The sequence below is a fragment of the Melanerpes formicivorus genome, unplaced genomic scaffold, assembly GCF_026170545.1.
Source record: "Melanerpes formicivorus ecotype bairdi unplaced genomic scaffold, bMelFor1.0.p_v2 SCAF_1, whole genome shotgun sequence".
Taxonomy (NCBI): Eukaryota; Metazoa; Chordata; class Aves; order Piciformes; family Picidae; genus Melanerpes; species Melanerpes formicivorus.
Genome location: NW_027142353.1, coordinates 40553852 through 40573080, shown reverse-complemented (window position 1 = coordinate 40573080; position 19229 = coordinate 40553852). Strand labels below are relative to the sequence as shown.

The window sequence follows — 19229 nt, the reverse complement described above, 5'->3', positions numbered from 1 at the left end:
TTTGCAGATGACACAAAGTTAGGGGCAGATGTTAGTCAATTAGAGGGTAGAAAGGCTCTGCAGAGGGACCTCGACCGACTGGAAAGATGGGCAGAGTCCAATGGGATGGCTTTCAACAAGTCCAAGTGCTGAGTGCTGCACTTTGGCTATGGCAATCCCATGCAGAGCTATAGGCTGGGGTCGGAGTGGCTGGAGAGCTCCCAGACAGAGAGGGACCTGGGTGTGCTGATCGACAGCCACCTGAATATGAGCCAGCAGTGTGCTCAGGTGGCCAGGAGGGCCAATAGCATTCTGGCCTGCATTAGGATAGTGTGGCCAGCAGGAGCAGGGAGGTCATAGTGCCCCTGTACTCTGCTCTGGTTAGGCCGCACCTTGAGTACTGTGTCCAGTTCTGGGCCCCTCAGTTTAAGAAGGACATTGAGACACTTGAGCGTGTCCAGAGAAGGGCAACAAGGCTGGTGAGAGGCCTTGAACACAAGCCCTATGAGGAGAGGCTGAGGGAGCTGGGATTGTTTAGCCTGGAGAAGAGGAGGCTCAGGGGTGACCTTATTGCCCTCTACAACTACCTGAAGGGTGGTTGTAGCCAGGAGGGAGTTGGCCTCTTCTCCCAGGCAACCAGCACCAGAACAAGGGGACACAGTCTCAAGCTGCGCCAGGGGAGGTTCAGACTCGAGGTGAGGAGGAAGTTCTTCACCGAGCGAGTCATTCGGCATTGGAATGGGTTGCCCAGGGAGGTGGTTGAGTCATCGACCCTGGAGGCGTTCAAGGGGAGATTGGACGTGGCACTTGGTGCCATGGTCTAGTCATGGGGTCTGCGGTGTCAGGTTGGACTCGATGATCCTCGAGGTCCTTTCCAACCTGGGTGATACTGTGATACTGTGATACTATTCTATTCTATTCTATTCTATTCTATTCTATTCTATTCTATTCTATTCTATTCTATTCTATTCTATTCTATTCTATTCTATATTCAAAGTACAAATACAGTCTTTGAGATGATTAGACACCTGGCTGGCTTCTCATATCCAAGATAATGATGTTCCTAAAACATCCCATGAACATCCTGTAACAAATGGTAAAAATACTCTTAAGGCTTTATGCCACGGACAGAAAAATACCCAACAATACAACAAGGACCCTCCCGTTCCTTAGAAATACAGGTCTCAATTTTGAAATGCAGGTATCAGTATCACAGTATCGCCAAGGTTGGAAGAGACCTCGAGGATCATCAAGTTCAACCTGTCACCATAGAACTCATGACTAGACCATGGCACCAAGTGCCACGTCCAATCTCCTCTTGAATACCTCCAGGGACAGTGACTCCACCACCTCCCTAGGCAGCACATTCCAATGACTAATGACTCTCTCGGTGAAGAACTTTCTCCTCACCTTGAGTCTAAACCTCCCCTGGCGCAGCTTGAGACTGTGTCCCCTTGTTCTGGTGCTGGTTGCCTGGGAGAAAAGACCAACCACCTTTCAGGTAGTTGTAGAGGGCAATGAGGTCACCCCTGAGCCTCCTCTTCTCCAGGCTAAACAATCCCAGCTCCCTCAGCCTCTGCTCATAGGGCTTGTGCTCAAGGCCTCTCACCAGCCTTGTTGCCCTTCTCTGGATACATTCAAGTGTCTCAATGTCCTTCTTAAACTGAGGGGCCCAGAACTGGACACAGGACTCAAGGTGTGGCCTAACCAATGCAGAGTACAGGGGCACAATGACTTCCTTGCTCCTGCTGGCCATAGTCATGTTAGACTTAAAGCTTTTGACATATAGGCACTTGGGCAGATTTTCAGGTTTCAGGGAGTAACTTGAGCAAATCAGGCATCTCTGTCTTTTAAAATAAATTTTCATGCATTTCAGAAATTTTATACAGTATTTTACATAAACTGACCGTGCTCATGGCTGCACCTGTTACTTTGAAAATGAACCTAAGAGAATCAAATTCATTGTATCTTACTACAGTGCTTCTTAAATAACTACATGTGTAATTTCACCTAAATGCCAGCAAACGGTCTTTGTCGTGCTTGAATTTCACAGAAATGCAGTCTGTGGCTTCATGTCGACCAAAGCCAATCATGCTCCCTTCTGCAAAACTCTTCTCCTATCTTCCTAACTCAGCTGCTGGGGAACTGGAGTCATGGTATTGAGACCTTTTACTCTTACCTAATTTGAACGTCAAACTTATGCTGAAGCATTGTTGTTTCCCTCTGTGCAGCTTCAACTTATGCTGAAGCATTGTTGTTTCCCTCTGTGCAGCTTCTCAGCTGGGCTACCTGCCAGCTACAGCTGACTTCAGACTACCACCAGTATCCTGCTTTCTCCCTCGGCACCTTTCTTCCTTGCCGTGTAGTGGCATCATTTCCCCATATCCAGTCTCGACCCTCTCAGACTGCTTCTGCCATTGTATTTGCCTGAACTAATTATTATTGATGTTTCTACTTTAAAGTATTTAAAAGCGCCTTTCTTTTTGTTGAAGTGTAGTTTGCATATGGTCCCTGAAGTGACTTCTTTGGAAAAAACCCTCCACAGACTCTAAAAAAAGAAAAAAAAGAATCTCTGCACCCTACCTAAAAGCAGACTTCCTTTTTATTACTACCTGCTGGACTTCAGGCGCATCCGTGAGGCTTACAGATACCCCCTCCCACGTCCCCAGTCGGGCCCAGAGGCCCTGCGTCGCAGCGGCCCGTTCCGGGACAGGATGTCCCGCCTCACCCTCTTCTCCTGATTGGCCGAGAGCTCTGCTGGCGTGCTGGGGGCTGAGCCGCGAATGGGCTGAGTTTCCCCTGCCGCTGGGCCCCGGGGAAGCAGGGAGGGACCGGCCCGCAGCTCTCCTGGCGGAGGGGGCGGGGGGCGGAGGGGGCCGGGCGAGGGACGGAGAGGCAAGGATTGCTGAACACCGAGAGGGCGGCGGTAGAGCGAGGCGAGGCAAGGCGAGGCAAGGCAAAGGGCGAGGAGCCGCCGCCGTCGCCGCGGCTGGTGAGTGCGAGGCAGCCTGGCGAGCTCCTCGACGTCTCCATATAGCTCGGTGGGGAGGGGGAAAGACAGAGGACGGGGGCGTTTCCCACGCCCTATGGAGCTGGCAGCAGTGGGGAGGACGGTGGTGGGTGCGGAGGAAGGGGCCTTTCAGCCTGCCTGCAAAGGAGCCCGGCAGGAGGGGAACGGTGGGGTGGTGCAGCGCAGCCCCCGCGCCGTGTGCAGCAACCCCTGCCCGGGCGGGGCCTTCGCCCGCCCCTCTGTCTCGGGCCTTGTCCGCCGGCCGAGATCTCGGCGCCCAAGCCCCGCGGCTCTTTTTCCCCTGGGCTGGCCGAGGTGGGTTAATGCCGCAGCTGGTGACCGTAACGGGCCGTGACAGCGGGCCATGAGGGCGGGGTTATGCTCCCGGCTCAGGGGTTCGTGCGGCGACTAGGACCCCCTGGGCCGCGGCTGCCGCTGGGGGCAGCGGGCAGGAGGGGGTGCGGGTGACCCTGATAATCGCTTTATGTTTGCCTACGGCTTGCGTAATCGACGATCAATTATTTATTTCATGCATCACTTAGGGGGCTGAGGGGCAGCATTAGGCCTTTAGTATAGATCAGTGCAGCAGAAGGGAAGCCTCTTTCCACGAATGTTACAGGGAAGGGAAGTGGGATTTTTTTTGGGGGGGTCCAAATAGTATTCTTCATGCGTGTGCTTCTCCCTATGCAATTACAGGGGATATCAACGAGGAAGATTCTTACTCTCAGTAAATTTTAAAGATCAAGCAGAAGCCGTGCTATTCTGAACAAAACCAAGCTAGTGTGGTTTATTTCATGTGCTAGATTGTTATTTTCCTCATTCTGTGGCAGATTGGGCTGCTCAGCTAGCTGGGAGAGGAGGCTGGAGAAGGAAACATGTCTTCTGAATCTTTTTGTCTGGCTGCTAAAGCTAGATTTGACTCCAAATGGTTGAAGACAGACTTACAGGTAAGGATTTATATAGTTGTATTGGATTGTGACCTTTCAAGTACAGAACAGGATGCTTTTAGTCTAAATACCTGACAAACTGAATACTGCAGCACTGCTCTTGAGATAGATGTATCATAGCTTTTTTATTATGGTAATTTAAAACTGATCTTGAAGAAACACTGTCTTATTCTGAGCTACAAATAGATCTGTGTTGTCAGTCCACTCCCTTCTGCTTAGAAACAGGCTGGACTTACATACGTATATTATCTTTGCAGAGCGTCAGCACACATCTGAGTGTGTAGCAGTACTGCTAGAACTATAAATTCTTAATTTAGGCTGTTTCTGAAGTTCTTACCTGCATATGGGTAGCAGCTTTAAAGCACAAGAGAAGTGAAGTGAAAGGTGATGGAAATCTAGCCTACAGTTTAAAGAATTCAAATTAGCTTTTACTGCAGTTGTTTGTATAGTGGGTATAGGCATCCTTTAACTTTTGCCCTTTTTTAAGGTAGTGAAATTTTTGTCGAAGGTATGTGATTGAAGTGGTTGAAAGGTGCTGGTGTTTAGTGAAAGTTTCCTTTTGTCTTAGAAGATAACCTGTTCATTTATCAAAGTTGCATGATACAGGGATCAGGGTACTAACATGTTTTCCTAGTTCGCATTTGAAAGGGAAGTGGGAAGTGTAGAGAAGTAGAGTGATTCAAGTCAAATGCTTGTTTCAGATGAGATTGGTAATGAGAGTAAGTCCTTGTCAGTCTGGCTACTCCCAGATGTTGCATATAGATGCCTTACTTTGAATAAGGTTTCTAAGTTCCTGATCAAAACTCTGAAATTCTTGGGATGGGCCAACCAGTGTTAATCCTTAGTTGCAGATTACTACTAATAAAAAAAAATTAAAAATTGCATCCTGAGCGACTTCACCCCAGATAACTTGCTGACAGCCTGAATGGTTGAATTCCACTGTTCTTGCGGTTAGACATGGATTTTTCCCTAGCAGTTGTGATTCAAAAGCAATACTTTGCATCAAACAAGCTAAATTGGAATCAGAAGTGACAGATATAGCCTTTGAGTTTACATTATTTAGTAGGTCATGTGTATAAATGCAGTGAAATGACAGGGCTTGCTCTTGATGTGGCTAGATTAGTTCTATTTTCATCTTTTATTCTTACCAAGGTAAAAGTTATGATCTGAAGTTGGGTCTTTTGGCTAATGTGCTTTATGCACATAGTTGAAAACAATTTGAGAATAGGCATATTAAGAAATATGCTTTCTTGTAGGCTGGCTTCTAGGTTACAAATAAGTTACTTCAGTTATTGTAAAATAGAGGAAAATTTTTTCTGAAAGTGGTAATCTTTTGTAACAGCTGCTGACTATGCATTGCCTGTTTTTCTTTGGTATTATTTGGGGTGAAAGTTGTGACTGTTATGTGACATGTTAGATTTTTTTCCTCTCATTTGTAGTGCCTTCTACATCCCTTTTCTTCCTGTTCATATGAACTTTAGACAAGAGGGTTGTGGTTGTCATCCAAACTTTGAAGGTTGTTTTCAGCTGAGTGCTTGTAAATGCAATGAAATACTTTTGCTTTATGAGCCCATGTATTTAATGTGTTCTAGTAATTATTTTTAATAATAAAAGTCTTAATTTGTTACAAATTTCTATGAATAAGCTCTCTTTTACTAAGAATATTAACAAGTTAGACTGTAATTGCTAAGGTACTCTCTTTGTTTTCTTTCAGTCACACTGTAGTCAAAATAATGAGATTAATGAAATAAGAGAACAGTAATCACTTGTGATCTGCTGGACACAAACATCACTTCTCTGGAATCTGAAGGATACCCAGGCCTCCTGGGTATAATACAGTTTTATTATTAGGTTTGCTGGTTTTGGTATTACAGAGGTCCTCAACACAGAACTCTTATCTGGATCTGTGTCTCCAATATTTTTTAAAATGTCCATTCTTAAGTTGCTCCTTTTTAAGATATTGGATGGCAAATGTTGTCTGTCAAGAAGGGATTTTAGGCTCTGGGGAATTTTTTTATGGCATGATTGACTATTTTAGCTACCGGTTAACTAGCTCTGTGTGAAATTTCTTTGTAGGGATAAATATTGTCTTAGTCCTTTAAGTTCTGTGTGTACTGAATTTGCTGATTTCCTCCTGTGAATGTTTTTACCAGCTAACCATAGAAAGACCTTGTTGGTGTTCAAGAGACTATCAACAGGAATTGAAAATATGAGCATAGTACCTAGGAGAGGTTTGAAGAAAGATACTAATTTATCTGAATGAATCAAGCTAACTATAAATTATTGTTTGGAATTAGACTCTGAAACTCTTCACTTTGAAGTTAGATTTTTAACTTTTCACAGTGTAGCAGTCTCAAAAGCAGGCAGATGAAAGTCCTTGGAGAAACAGAATTATACCAAGGAATTCTTACTTTAGGAGACATGCAGAGATAAACCGGTCTTTAAAACTAAATTTTGGTGGTTTTTAAGTTAAGTTCTTTGCTGCTGCAAAATCTGAGGAATATAGCTAGAATTAGAAGTGAATTTTTGTTTCAATTTTTTGTTACTATTGCCAGAGAGTTTGCTCTTTAGAACTGAGGAGTATAGCAATTACTGCAGGTGTAAGCTAGTGAAATCTTCAGATCTCTCTGAAAATAATCAGCTTCTTTTTTTGCTTTAGCTCAGGACAATGTAGCATTAATGTAATACAGGCTATTATCATGCAATGTGCATTAATAAGTCTATAATATAGTGGTAATAATATAATAAGAAAAAAATAAGTGAATTTTAGTGTGGATTGTGTTTAATCACCTGTGTGTGTCACTGTTGCAGCTGGCATTCAGGCCAAATTTAAATGTTCTTATTCAGTTTTGGGATGTTACTGTACAAGAGACAAAGCCAGTGTGATGTAGCGTATTATTACTGTTCTTACGAGAATTATCAAGCACACAAGCCCTTTTGTAACAGCAGTGAGCCTTTAGCCTGCAAGATTAACTGAAATATTGTGAAATGTTAATGGAACTGTTATCTTAACGATATATATTTTTGCTTCTACTAATTTATCTGCAACTGACCAATATTATTATAGGAAGCCACAATGCACTACAAAGATCCAACTGTACCCCATAACTATTCCATGTCTGTTTACTTTGTAATTACTGTCTTATAGTAGCAGTTGTAAATCATACACTAATATGGACTGATTAGAAAGATTTAATTAAACCTCCATTGTCCTGGTGGATCAAAATTAAGATATTCTACATTGTCTGAAAAAAACCCCCACAAACTGTTATAGCAAGTGAAAAATCAGGATAATTCAGCTCTATATGAGATAATATCAGTAGTACTATTTTTTCATGTTGCATATACCAATAATACAGGTATACACCATCATTAAATTAATGATCCTATGAAGTTAAAAAACAGGTGTATTTTAGTGTAGGCGACTTGTTTGTGGATCATGTTGAACATAGTTGTTAGGTTGGTGTGTCACCTAAGTTTCCAATTCTTTAATTTTTTTCTTTTTTTAAAGTTTAAATTGATGCATTTAAAAACAACCACCTATTTATGTCTATTACTAGTAGAAACCATCACATTTATATATATACATTTATATATATATTTATAGCAAAGACTGTGTGTAACGGGAGGTTGTGTTTTAATGGCTGTTTCTAAGGAAGACATTTTTAATTTTTATAAAGTATAGAAAAAATGTGCAAATGGAAGGGAAGATGGAAATTGTTTGCTTAATCTTAGATACTCAGTTTGGTGAATCAGTGCTTAAAATAATTATGATTAAATAGATGTACTGTACTACTAATTTAGAGCCTTATGCAGAGAACTTTAATTAGTGATGGCTGAATAATGAAAAACTAGAATTGCTGTCAGGTAATGGGATGCCTATGTGTGTGTGTTTTAATGGTGTTTAATTAGCTTGATTATTCTGGATTCTGTGGAGAAATATTGTGCTTAAAAGCAGAGGTTAGAGGCGAAAAACTCGTGTTTTCCTGTAATGCAGAAAAAAAACACTTCAGGCGACTGTCAAGGAAGGTGCAAGAACTTCCTGAAGAGGAATATGATGCATTATAACCAATTCTCATTGAGTTCATGGTTGGCTGGCTATTGCAATCATCTTCTTTTGCCACAGTGATGAGAGGGAGCTTTTTAAAATGAAAGTCACCTCTAGGTTTCATTGGACTGAAATCTTTTAATCTTGTCTTCAAAGCTACATTCAGGATTTTGGTTTTTGAGAAAATTCCGCTCTTCTAGCATCTAAGTCTTTGCATGGAAGAAGATAATTTAACTAAATGATGTCACTAACTATTAAAAAAAGTTAGTGAAAGTTGCTTTTTAATTTTGTTCATTTTCTTCTCTTTTTTTTTTTTTGATGAGCTTACCTGGAAGTTCAAGCGAACTGCAAATAAGAACTCCTGTGTTTTTTAAAGGAAGTGAAATTTGCAACAGAATTGTGGGTTGGGTTTTTTTTTGCTGTCCCTCCATGTGTGGAGTGTTAGGTTAGAGAAATTAAATTAAGTGTCTTTGCAAGTGTTCCTGGCTCAAACAGAATTACTGTCCTGCAGATAGAGAAACTTAGAGGATGGTATTTTTTGCGTATGACCATTAACTGTTATTTAACTTTTGTTACAAATGGAAGGCCAGGGACATTTCTAGCTTAACCTCATATCTGTAGAAGTAATGTGGGGCTACTTTTCTTTCTTTGCTCTCAGAGCTTTAGAGTGGTGTGTTTGCATATAATGATGTTTCCCTGTGCTTTGCATAGGTGGGATATATCAGCAGCTGTGGTTTCAGGGCATGCTTCAGTGAGGAAGGAAGGAAGCTGGGACAAAGGAGGACTGGAGATGACAACAATGTAAAAAGGAAATACAAATTGAATGGATTCAAAAATGTGAAACAACAGAGAGACTTGTGAAAGGGCTGTTCAATGATTTTTCAGCCCAGTAACAGTGAAGAAAAAGTTTTTTAAAAAAATCTGTTTCTGAAGGGAAATATCTTCTTAGTGTAATCTTTAAAATACAGCCAATGGCTAATGCAGAAACAGCTGCATGGAAGAATATATTCTCCCCCCTTCACTCTGCTGGCAATTTTGAGGTGAAGATTATTTAAGTAGTTTACATTTTAAATCCATATTGATGTTTTGTCATTATGAAGCCACTTGAATTTCCAGGGCAGTTACATAATCAGGAATACTACCTGAATCAGTCCAATCAGTCCTCGTCCTTCTGTGCCATTTCATTTTTATTGAGTTTGAGTTCACTTGTATGCAGGCTTCTATACTTTTGCAACAAAGGTTATGAAACCACATCAAGACCCTGATCTGCTGTACCACATGGAGTAAGCTGGTTGACTTTAGAACAAAGTCACAGCTACTGGTTATTCTTTAAATAACTTATTAAAAGTGAAATTGAAGGGATGCTTTGAGAATTTTCAGAAGCTTATTTAGTTATGCTTGTGAGATTTAATTTTCTTGAAATGTAAGGAAATGTTAATGCCAATGCCTTATTTTCTAGAGTTGCTGGGGGTGGACAGAAATTTCACTGCCAGCCCTGTTGGAGGATGGCAGCAGCATATGACAGCAAACAAACTGCAGAGCCCTTCAACTTACTGTACCAGACAGAATAAATTACAGTTGAAATGTTGCAGCCACTGTTCTGAGGGCAGCTGCTGGATGCATACAGAGTGCATGATTCCTTACCTGACTGATTGCATGCTGTGTAGAGCAAAACAATAACATTCAGTATGTGCCAAGAACAACATCCTCACGTTGGTGCCCTATGATTGGAACATGCTGCAGGAGCCACCTCTTTGACATGCTTGCACCTCTTACTGGGAAGAGATTTTAGCTTATGTATGTGGTTGGGTTTTATTGGTTAAGTGATTGATAACAAAGAGTATAAAAAACAGCCACTCTGAGCTATAAGGTGGCTTGTGGGGTTCAGGGCTACTAGGGATTTTTTCTGTTAGTTAGCTACTTCTTCTGGTCAGGGCTTTGGTTTAGGGATGCTGCTAGGGATATACATGAGACTTATGTTAAGGGCTACTTCACCTGTTAAGGGCTTCTGGGACTTCTCCTGTAAGTGGGATTCTAAGATTCTGTAGTGCTAGGGATTCCAGGAGGACTTCTGAGATTGTCTGCTCTCTGCATTTCTGGAATCTTGTTGCTATACAGCAGTGAGTTTTGTGCCTTCATTCATCTCCCAATGGCACCTCATTATAAGGGGTCTACAACTACATTCTGCTTCCCCAGACCAGGGAAGTGATGTTTAACTTCAGATATAAGACTAGCAAAAGATTAGAATGAGGGGTGCCCCATTTACAGTACAGTAGGAGTTCACTTTGAAGTCAGAAACAAGACACCAAATGTCTGTCTTGTCTTACACTGCACCACCGATTGCCTTGTGAAATTTCTTTGAAACACTCAGTGGAAGAAGAGGAGTATTTTTGAAGAAGAGTCATACTTTTTGGAAAATGAAACCAAAGAGAAGAATGCCAAATTTATTCTGAACAAAGTTCTAGTTCTCCTGTTTCAGCACTTGTGTGTATTGATAGATGCCTTGTAAATGACCGGATGCAAAAAGTATCGATGGGAAGAAAAGGAGAAAGTAGCATGTGCTTGTGCTGGCTAAGATAATCTTAAAACACTGCAGAAAGAAAGAAAAGCAGAATTGTATATCCCATACAGATATTTGACTTTTCTACCATACTGTTATCTTTACCTGCTGGTTTACCAGAATCTCAAATGGTTGCGATTGGAAGGGGTCTCTGGAGGTCATCTAGTTCAATGAACCTCCTGCTCAAGCAGGGTCACCTAAAGCTGGTTGGCCAGGATCATGTCCAAATGTCTTTTGTGTGTCTCCCAAGTATGGAGACTCCACAACCTCCCTGGACAACCTGTGCCAATGCTTGGTCACCCTCACAGTGAAAAACTCTTTTCTGCTGTTCAGAGGGAACCTCCTGTGCTTTAGTTTGTGCCCACTGATCAAAGCCTGGCTCCATCTTCTTTACTCCTTCCCTTGAGATATATATTGACAAGTTTCCCTCCTGAGCCTTCTCTTCTCAATGCTAAACAGTCCCAACTGTTTCACCCTTTTCTCATAGGTGAATGTTCCAGTCTCTTACTCATCTTTGTGGCCCTTCATAAAACTCTCTCCAGGATGTCCATGTCTCTTTTTCTACTGGGAAGTGCAAATCCGGACCCAGTATGCTATGTGTGGCCTCTCCAGTGCTGAGTGGAGGGCAAGGATCACCTTACTTGACCTTCTGGCAATGCTTCTCCTAATGCAGCTCAGGATGCCCATTAACCTTCACAGCAAGGGCATGTTGCTGCCTCACATTCAACTTGGTGGCCACCTGGACCCTCTGGTTCTTTTCTGCAGAGGTACTTTTCAGCTGGGTAGCCCTTAGCATGTATTGGTTTCTGGGGCTGTTCCTTCGCTGGCGCAGGACTTTGCACTTCCTCCTGCTGAACTTTGTGAATTTCTTTTTAGCCTATTTCTCAGTCTGTCAGCATCTCTCTGGGTCACAGCATGACCCTCTGGCATATTTGCCACTCCTTTCTGTTAAGTGAAACATTTCTCTGAAGGGAGTTGTGAAGCTTCTACTATGGATGTAGAATTTTTGTATCATGAAAATGCTTAAAAATTACTTAAACTTGTAATTTTTCTTTCACTTTTAGCTATCACCGTGGCAATTTGCTGTTTAATATGTCTACTGAATGTTGAGTAGATTAATAGGGAACTTGTTACTGTTGGAATTGAGTTGCCCTCTGTTATGCCAGATGGATTGGTTGTAAATACTGCTTCTTAATTGTCCTTTCAGTTGGTTGATTTGTTTATGGCTACAAAAATAGTGCAGTGTTCTTTTACGTCTCCTCTTCCCCTTCCCCCAACACATATACCACTGACAAGATGTGAACTGACACCTGAATAAAAACAAAATTGTTTATCTGAAGGCTGTTTATGGCATGAACTACCACGTGAGGTATTTGGAGGAGGGGGAGCTTTCTGATCTTGGTGGTTCCTCTCTATCTTTAGGCAACATACCAAGAAAATTACTTTGATAAGAATTTGAACGCCAAACCCAAGGCAGAAGAAATTCTGTTTACTTTTTAAGGTTTTAGTTGCTTGGCAGGTTTGGGTGAACTTTTGTGCCATGTGAAAGGCTTAGAGGTTAAAGTGGAGAAAACAATTCTTCATTTTTATTTCACAGCAATGTTTACAAAAGTAGTAAGTTTTATGAAATAGAACAATGCTGCATTATGAAGGACCTTAAATTCAAAGCCTGTAGGCCTTTATTTTGTAAACCTACAAACTGGGAGAATCCTATTCCATCCCAAAGTGATTTGAGAATGTAAACCAAAATGTGTGAAAAGACAGCTTATCAGTCAAAAAACGTTGTGAAAAACTTATTAAGCAACCTATGTGAAGGGTTGCCTTAGTATAGCATTCAGCAGGTGAATGTCTATTTACATGTATGTTTCAAAAATTTTCTATCACATATGAATGAAAACCTTAAACCAGTTATGTTTAGTTATTTTTTGCAAGGAAAAAAAGGAAAAATAAATCAAGTACCCCAGTAAAGTATATGACCATGTAGAAGAGCTGTAGCTGTTGTCAGTATCACTAAGGTTGGAAGAGACCTCAAAGATCATCGCGTCCAACCTGTTACCACAGACCTCCTGACTAGAGTAGGGAGGACACTACTGCCCACTGCAGGCTTGAACTCCTACCGAAGGAAAAAGTGAACACCCTTTATTTTAAAAATCAATAGTAATTGGTTAAATTCTTTTTTGTTGTTGAAATGTAACTTTACTTTAGTCTATTCTAATTTAAAAAAAATTAAATTCAGCCAGATGCAAAGCTTTTGGCAAAACACAGCATCCCTGCAAAAGGTACAGAGAACAGGGACTCTACTTTTCAGTAAAGTGTAATCACAGTGTCATTCTAGGGCTGCACAGCTCATAAATCACAGATACATTAAAACAACTTCTAGCTCACACTATGTGATTCTTTTCCCTCTTATCCCCCTGAGATCAGGAAATAAGGTGACACGTGCAATGTGTCAGCTTGTATTTTGTACTGAAACAAATGATTAAAATCACTAATACATGTTAGAGTCAATTTGTGAAACATGCATTATGAAGTCAAGAAACTCCTAGGGTAATTGAGTATGTTAACAGTGGTGTCAAAACATGCAACTTGCCTTTAATTGCCTTTAATTCTTCATGTTAACTGATATTAGCTAGATCAGCAAATTAGTATCTTGCTGGTGGTTGTGGCTCTTGAAAACTATAATCTTTAATCCTTAAAATAGCTTTAGGAAATAGATAAAAATAAAATAAAAGTGGACTTTTGTGTATAATGACAGATACTTTACAGCAGTTGTGTAAGCAGCATCTTTGTATTGCTCCTTATTTAAAAGAATTTGGATTTGAATCCAAGTTACATAACACAAACAGGCTTCTGAATAAGCTTCAGCAGGTTTTTTTTTTTGGTTCCCAGTCTCCACTGCACCACTTTGATATGCTAAAGGTGTTCAGTTTTTCAGTGTACTCCTTCCTCCCTTAAGCTCTACAGTTGTAAATCATACCCTGGTTATTATGGAATTCACTTGGAATGTTGACACCTGTTTTGCTGCATTCTATGAAGTAGAGAATAGTATCACTAGAAGACAAGTTACCCTGATTGCTTGGATTCTTCAGGGGAGATAAAATTCACCTGCAAGCTGACCTGGGCTGAGGCTGAGTTAGCTCCCCCACTTTTGCACAGGCACAGATGGTTTTAGTCTTGGTCTGTTCCATAATCTGGTTCAGCAGATGATCACAAGTGAATTATCCTGCATGCAAGAGGAGGCACTGTAGCAGCTGGAAGGAAGAGGAGGGCTGTGAGAGATGCTTTGCACAGCAGGACCAATTTAAACTGATTAAATATGCTTATGAGTCTGTGCCTTGATATCATGTGTTCTACCTGAGCGCCCAGCTCCTAAGTTGCTGATTTGGAAAGGCGGCTGTATTGATTTTCTTCATGCTTCTCTGCTTGGTGCTACTTGGCAGACTTAAGGAGTTCCTGAAGGACAAAAAGGACACACTGCCCCATGCCCCAATTAGAGCATGATGTCATCTTGAATGTGTGGATAGTTCTGAGGTGACCAAACCCATGCTTTTAGATCAGAATTTTGCACTGAAAAAAAGTTCACTGTGCTGTATTTGATCCTGTCTAAAAATTACTGTTTTGTACTTGTAGTTTGACAATAGCATAGAGAATTGGAGATCTTGAAGATCATTTAAATCCCTATCATATACACACGGAGTGAATATGCTAATGAAGTAATACATGTATTTTGTTCTATAAAAATTTGATGTATTTCAAGTGCTAGCTTGGATTGGCTTGAGAGAAAATTGTTATGTGTAACTATGTATAACATATATATTTTTTTTTTTAATAGCTTGCATTTACAAGAGATGGACTATGTGGCTTGTGGAATGAAATGGTAAAAGATGGAGAGATTGTATATCCTGGAACAGAGTTAATGCAAAGTGGTGAACTACCTCCAAGAAAAGGTATTGATTTTTAATATTTTTTTCATTCATTTGTTCATCATAATGAAAATGGAATTAAAATTTCAGTGTCATGGAACTTTGGTTTGCAGGTGGTATGTTTTGAATTAAACACAGTTAGAACTGATTGCTTTGGAGTGTACAGAAGGCTCATGTCTAAGCCTGTTCCAGCCTTTTGAAATGAAACCTCACAACTGAACGTGGGAGAGGCTTGGCAGTGTCCTTTTGTTTGGTATGCTTGAATTGTCTTTTTTTTCTTTTTTTAAAGGAAGTGGACTGAGGGAATGGAGTAAAGCAGATACTGCTATTTCTTATTTTGTTTACATAATCATCTTAAGGTAACTAAAAGGTCAGCTAAAAATTGTCCACAATCTGACTGAGAATGTAGGGTTTTGCTTTTGCCATTTTTTACTTCCTTTTTCCGGTCCTCCAGTGTACCTGAGAGCAGTTCAAACACTGAATCCTGCATACAGAGTAATGCATCTATTTAGAGAGATTACTTTGGTGGGAGTGCATTTTGTTTCACAATGGGCTGTGCCAAAATGGAGTGATTCTGCTCTTGCTGTTTTACTTTTTTTTTGGTTGTAGTGTTCTTTTAACTCCTTATTGAACAGAAGATTAAACTAACTTGCCTGAAATGGGCTCCCCAGATGGTCAGATAAGTTTTTTCAGTAATGTACATGACCCCAAATAAGTGAGGTCATGTCCAGGAGAAAGGTGGAAATCCTGTCTTCGGTAGTAATGACCTTCTCTTACTTCCTGTACTGTTGGATAGACGTGACACTTCAAACCAGTAATGCTCAATTCCTTACGGAGGTAAATCACGGGTACCAAAAAAAATTGTCTTTAAAAATTGGGAGTGGAGAAGGAAGTCTTTTTCACTAGAAAAACACTATTTATACTGGAAAGAAGCTATAAAAATAGTTTAGGTTTTGAGTAGCTAGTGCTATACTAAGGGTGTTGATCTCCCAAGTAACTAGTGATAGGATGAGAGGAAGTAGGCTTAAGTTGTGCCAGGGGAGGTTAATTTGGATATTTGGAAGACTTTCTTTACTGAGAGAGAGTGAAGCATTGCAACAGGTTACTCAAGGTTATCCATGGAGGTGGTGGAGTTACCATGCCTGGAGGTGTTCAAGAAGTGTGTAGATGTGGTACTTCAGGATCTGCTTTAGTGGTCATGATTGTTGGGTTATGGTTGGACTTGATGATCTTAAGCATAATTTCCAACCTTAATGATTTGATGATTCTATGATTCCATAACCATTTCAGAGTTAGAAAACTATCTTTGATCCTGTTTGTGCTGCTGGCTGTTTTGAATATTACTGTTCACACTGGACAAAATTACAGTTGATATTATCAGAAAGGCTACTACAACAGCTGCTTATGAAATAGAGGTAGTGCAGTATTTTTTCTTAAGATTGGATAAGTTCCTAAATATTACTAAAAGATGTCAAACTTGATGAAGAGAAGGGAGGGGTAATCTCCTGGATGAACTGTGGTAAATGCTTTCACTTTCACTGATAGCTCATGACAGAGGTGTTGCGATGGTGATGGTGTAATGATTCAACACACTGCTTTCACATAGCAGAAAGATAGGAAACACTTGTGATAATACTAAAGACAATCAATTAAATAGATGCTTTGCAAATTTTCTTTTCTTGTGCCGGACATGCATTAACAAAACCACGGAATCACAGAATATTAGGGGTTGGGAGGGACTTCCAGACATTTTTGTGTCCAGACCCCCTGCAAAGGAGGATCACCTAGGACAGGCTACGGAGGAATGCATCCAGCTGGGTTTTGAATGTCTCCAGGGAAGGAGACTCCGCAGCTCTCTGGGCAGCCTGTTCCAGTGCTCCATCACCCTCACTGTAAAGGGGTGTCTCCTTGTGTTGAGGTGGAGCCTCCTGTGTTCTAGCCTGTACCCATTATTCCTTGTCCTATCACTGGGCACCATAATTTTTAGGCTTGTAACTGCTGGGTTTTGACAAAGGCTATTCTTCCAATATCTTTGTAGCATAAAGATGTAGACTTTTTTTTTGTCAGTTAACAGTGCTATAGTGCTTTCAGTGATTCTGAGAAAGCTTATAGAAAGGTAACGTAGTATAATGTGGTTTGTTTTTTGGGGAATCATTGAAATACCAACAGGAAAATGCAACATATATGATTCAAAAATTTAAAGAGGAGTGTAAAGTGAAAAACCAGAAGTGCTAGGCAAGTCAATCACCTGTGACTTCAGATATTCCTCCACAGTTGGGACACTTATTCATAGTGATGTAAAGGTGGTTGGTTGGTGGTTTTTTGTTTGTTTGTTTTAATGTTGCCTAGCTGGCTGTACTCCTGACTTTGAAAGATCAAAAAGTTATGAAGTGTTAAAGGCCATAGGAGGCTGTTATTTAAAACCCCAGAAATTCCAATGGTTTACTGTAGAAATAAGGCATTTATTTTAGCTTAAAATATCAGTGGCTTAAGCTGCAATGAGACTTGATAGCTTGCTTTTATCTGTGATGTTCTGGTTTGGTTTTGTGTTTTGTTTTGTTAACACTTGTTTCAAGTACTGCAGTGTGTTGACTGTTCCTAGCTGCACACTTAGCTTCTCACTTGCTGCTGCTCCTCAACAGGATAGGTGGATAAAATAAAGTGGCAAAGCTTCTGGGTCAAGATGAGGCTGGGGAGATAACTTATCAGTTATTGTCATGGGTGAAACAGACTTGACTTGGAAAATTACAGAATCACAGAATCAACAAGGTTGGAAAACACCTTGGTGATCATCAAGTCCAACCTATCACCTCATAACTAACTAAACCATGGCTTCAAGTGCCACATCCAATCCTTTTTTGAACTCCTCAATGGTGACTCCACCACCTCCCTGGTCAGCCCATTCCAATGTCCAATAACTCTTTCTGTGAAGAACTTTCTCCTCAAATTTAATTTGTTGCCAATTAAGGTAGAGTTGGGTAATGAACAACAAAGATTAAGAATTAAAACAACATGTTTTCCTCTGCCTTCTATTTGGAGGGGTTAAGTGTGTATATTGTATAGCAGAAATTGAATCTGTGCCTTCTCATGACTGGACTGTCAACGTTCTTCTACATAGGTGCTTCTAAAACATCTAATTTTTTGAAAAGCTGCAGTAATTTGGAAGTCTAAATACAGTTTTTCTGGCTCTTGACTCTTAAAATTCATGTATGAATTCTCTTGCAGTGAAGCTAGCCTTCATAAATGCCATTGTGCTGGCCTGAAGGATTGGTAAAATATAACCATCTTGCTTACGAGACTTGAGCTTTGAGAAGAAAAAGCTAATTAAGGCTATTTCTGTTCACTGTCAACCAGATTGTATTTCGTTCCATTAGACTGTTTTGAATCATGGAACCAGAAAAATTGGTGGTCAGTTTGCATCTCTGAACTTGCAGTTTAAAATTAATTTAATGAAATTATTCTAGGGCGTTTGTTTAGTTGGTAGTTACATTTCGCATAAAGGATCTACAAATGTAATATAAACCCACTATATTAAAATATTAATTTCAGACTCCAGATTTTGCTGCTAAAATGACTAATTTGATAAATAACAGACTGCTGCAACTAGTCTCTTTTTAGTTAGTCTGTTTTAAGAAGTTTTGATTTATGCTTGTCCTTTTTAACTCTTCTGCTTCACTAGTGCTCGAGCTCTCTTTTGATACTGACTGAGCTGCTCAGAAGAGGCATTTCATTTTTTCCAGTGGATATCAGCAGTGGCAACAGATGGGAAGAATATGCTATTGGTAGTGAAAAGCATTCCTTTTCCTTTTTCTCTAGAAGAAATATGGAAGTAGTGCATTTTTTTTTTTCTTCTAACATTTGATTAGGAGTAACCTCTTTGTTTTTTCTTCATGGAACTTTCAGAGAAACATACTTGATAAATGCCTTCAGCAGAATGTGTTTGCATGTTTCCAAGTATCATCTGAGGACACAGCTGTGACAGTAGTGATGTCCAAATACAGGTGCACTTGCAGCCTGGCTTATACTTAAAAGAAAATCAGGCTGCCCTCAGGAAATTTAGATAAAATTAGTATCTTGTATAGTGGAAGCTATATACTGAAAATAATAAAAAGTATTCAGTAATGCTATTCTGACTAAATTTTTGTTAGAGAAGATAATTGTAAATTTTCAGGACATATAATCATTGACTACTCAGGTTTTTTTTTTTTTTGTTTTTTTTTTTTTTTGTGGGTTGTTTTCTTCATTTGTTAATCTTTCATTTCTCAAACTTCTGTGTAGGTGGGATTTTCAGTTTCAGTTAGCTCTTCTAGGTTCTGGGGCAAAAATATAAAATTGTCAGCTTCATGTCTCTGTCCTGCCTTTGGTAAACATTTTGGGCTGCTTCTTCTCTCTATATTCCCTCCTTCCTGAAAGTTGGACCCATGTCAGCCTAGTTCTGTTGAACCCACAAACATCATTTAGTGTTGCAGCTGCGAATAAATAACGCTACAAGCGATTGCAGAGAGGCTGGCAGAAACCAAACCCAGCCAGTGCACCGAAACTGTTACAAACGGGCCGCACAAGAACATTTCCAAGTTTCTTGTGAGAGTTGTTTTATTAAAAAAGATACAAGCAAGCAAGCAAGCAGCAGGGAAAAAAAAAAGAAATGGCGATGTGCTGGGCCACAGAGACTTCCCCCCCCCCCACGGATACCTCCAGTCTCTGCCAAAAAACATCTCACAAATACTATCTTTTCTTTATATAGCTACATCATCTACATACT

The 19229-nt window shown here is 40.4% G+C and overlaps 1 protein-coding gene across 3 annotated transcripts in view; it reads left to right on the top strand.

Moving 5' to 3' along the window:
* Positions 1 to 2782: 2782 nt before the first annotated feature.
* Positions 2783 to 19229, top strand: part of HERC2 (HECT and RLD domain containing E3 ubiquitin protein ligase 2) — a 120827-nt gene continuing 104380 nt past the window's right edge. For 2 of the 3 annotated variants that reach the window (XM_068140704.1, XM_068140685.1), the window contains exons 1-3: positions 2783 to 2971; positions 3820 to 3936; positions 14377 to 14491. In XM_068140704.1, the coding sequence (XP_067996805.1) occupies positions 3865 to 3936; positions 14377 to 14491 (187 nt within the window). In that variant the 5' untranslated portion in view covers positions 2783 to 2971; positions 3820 to 3864. Of the gene's footprint in view, positions 2972 to 3218; positions 3305 to 3819; positions 3937 to 14376; positions 14492 to 19229 lie in introns of those variants that run through there. The other variant, XM_068140695.1, reaches the window with a different exon arrangement.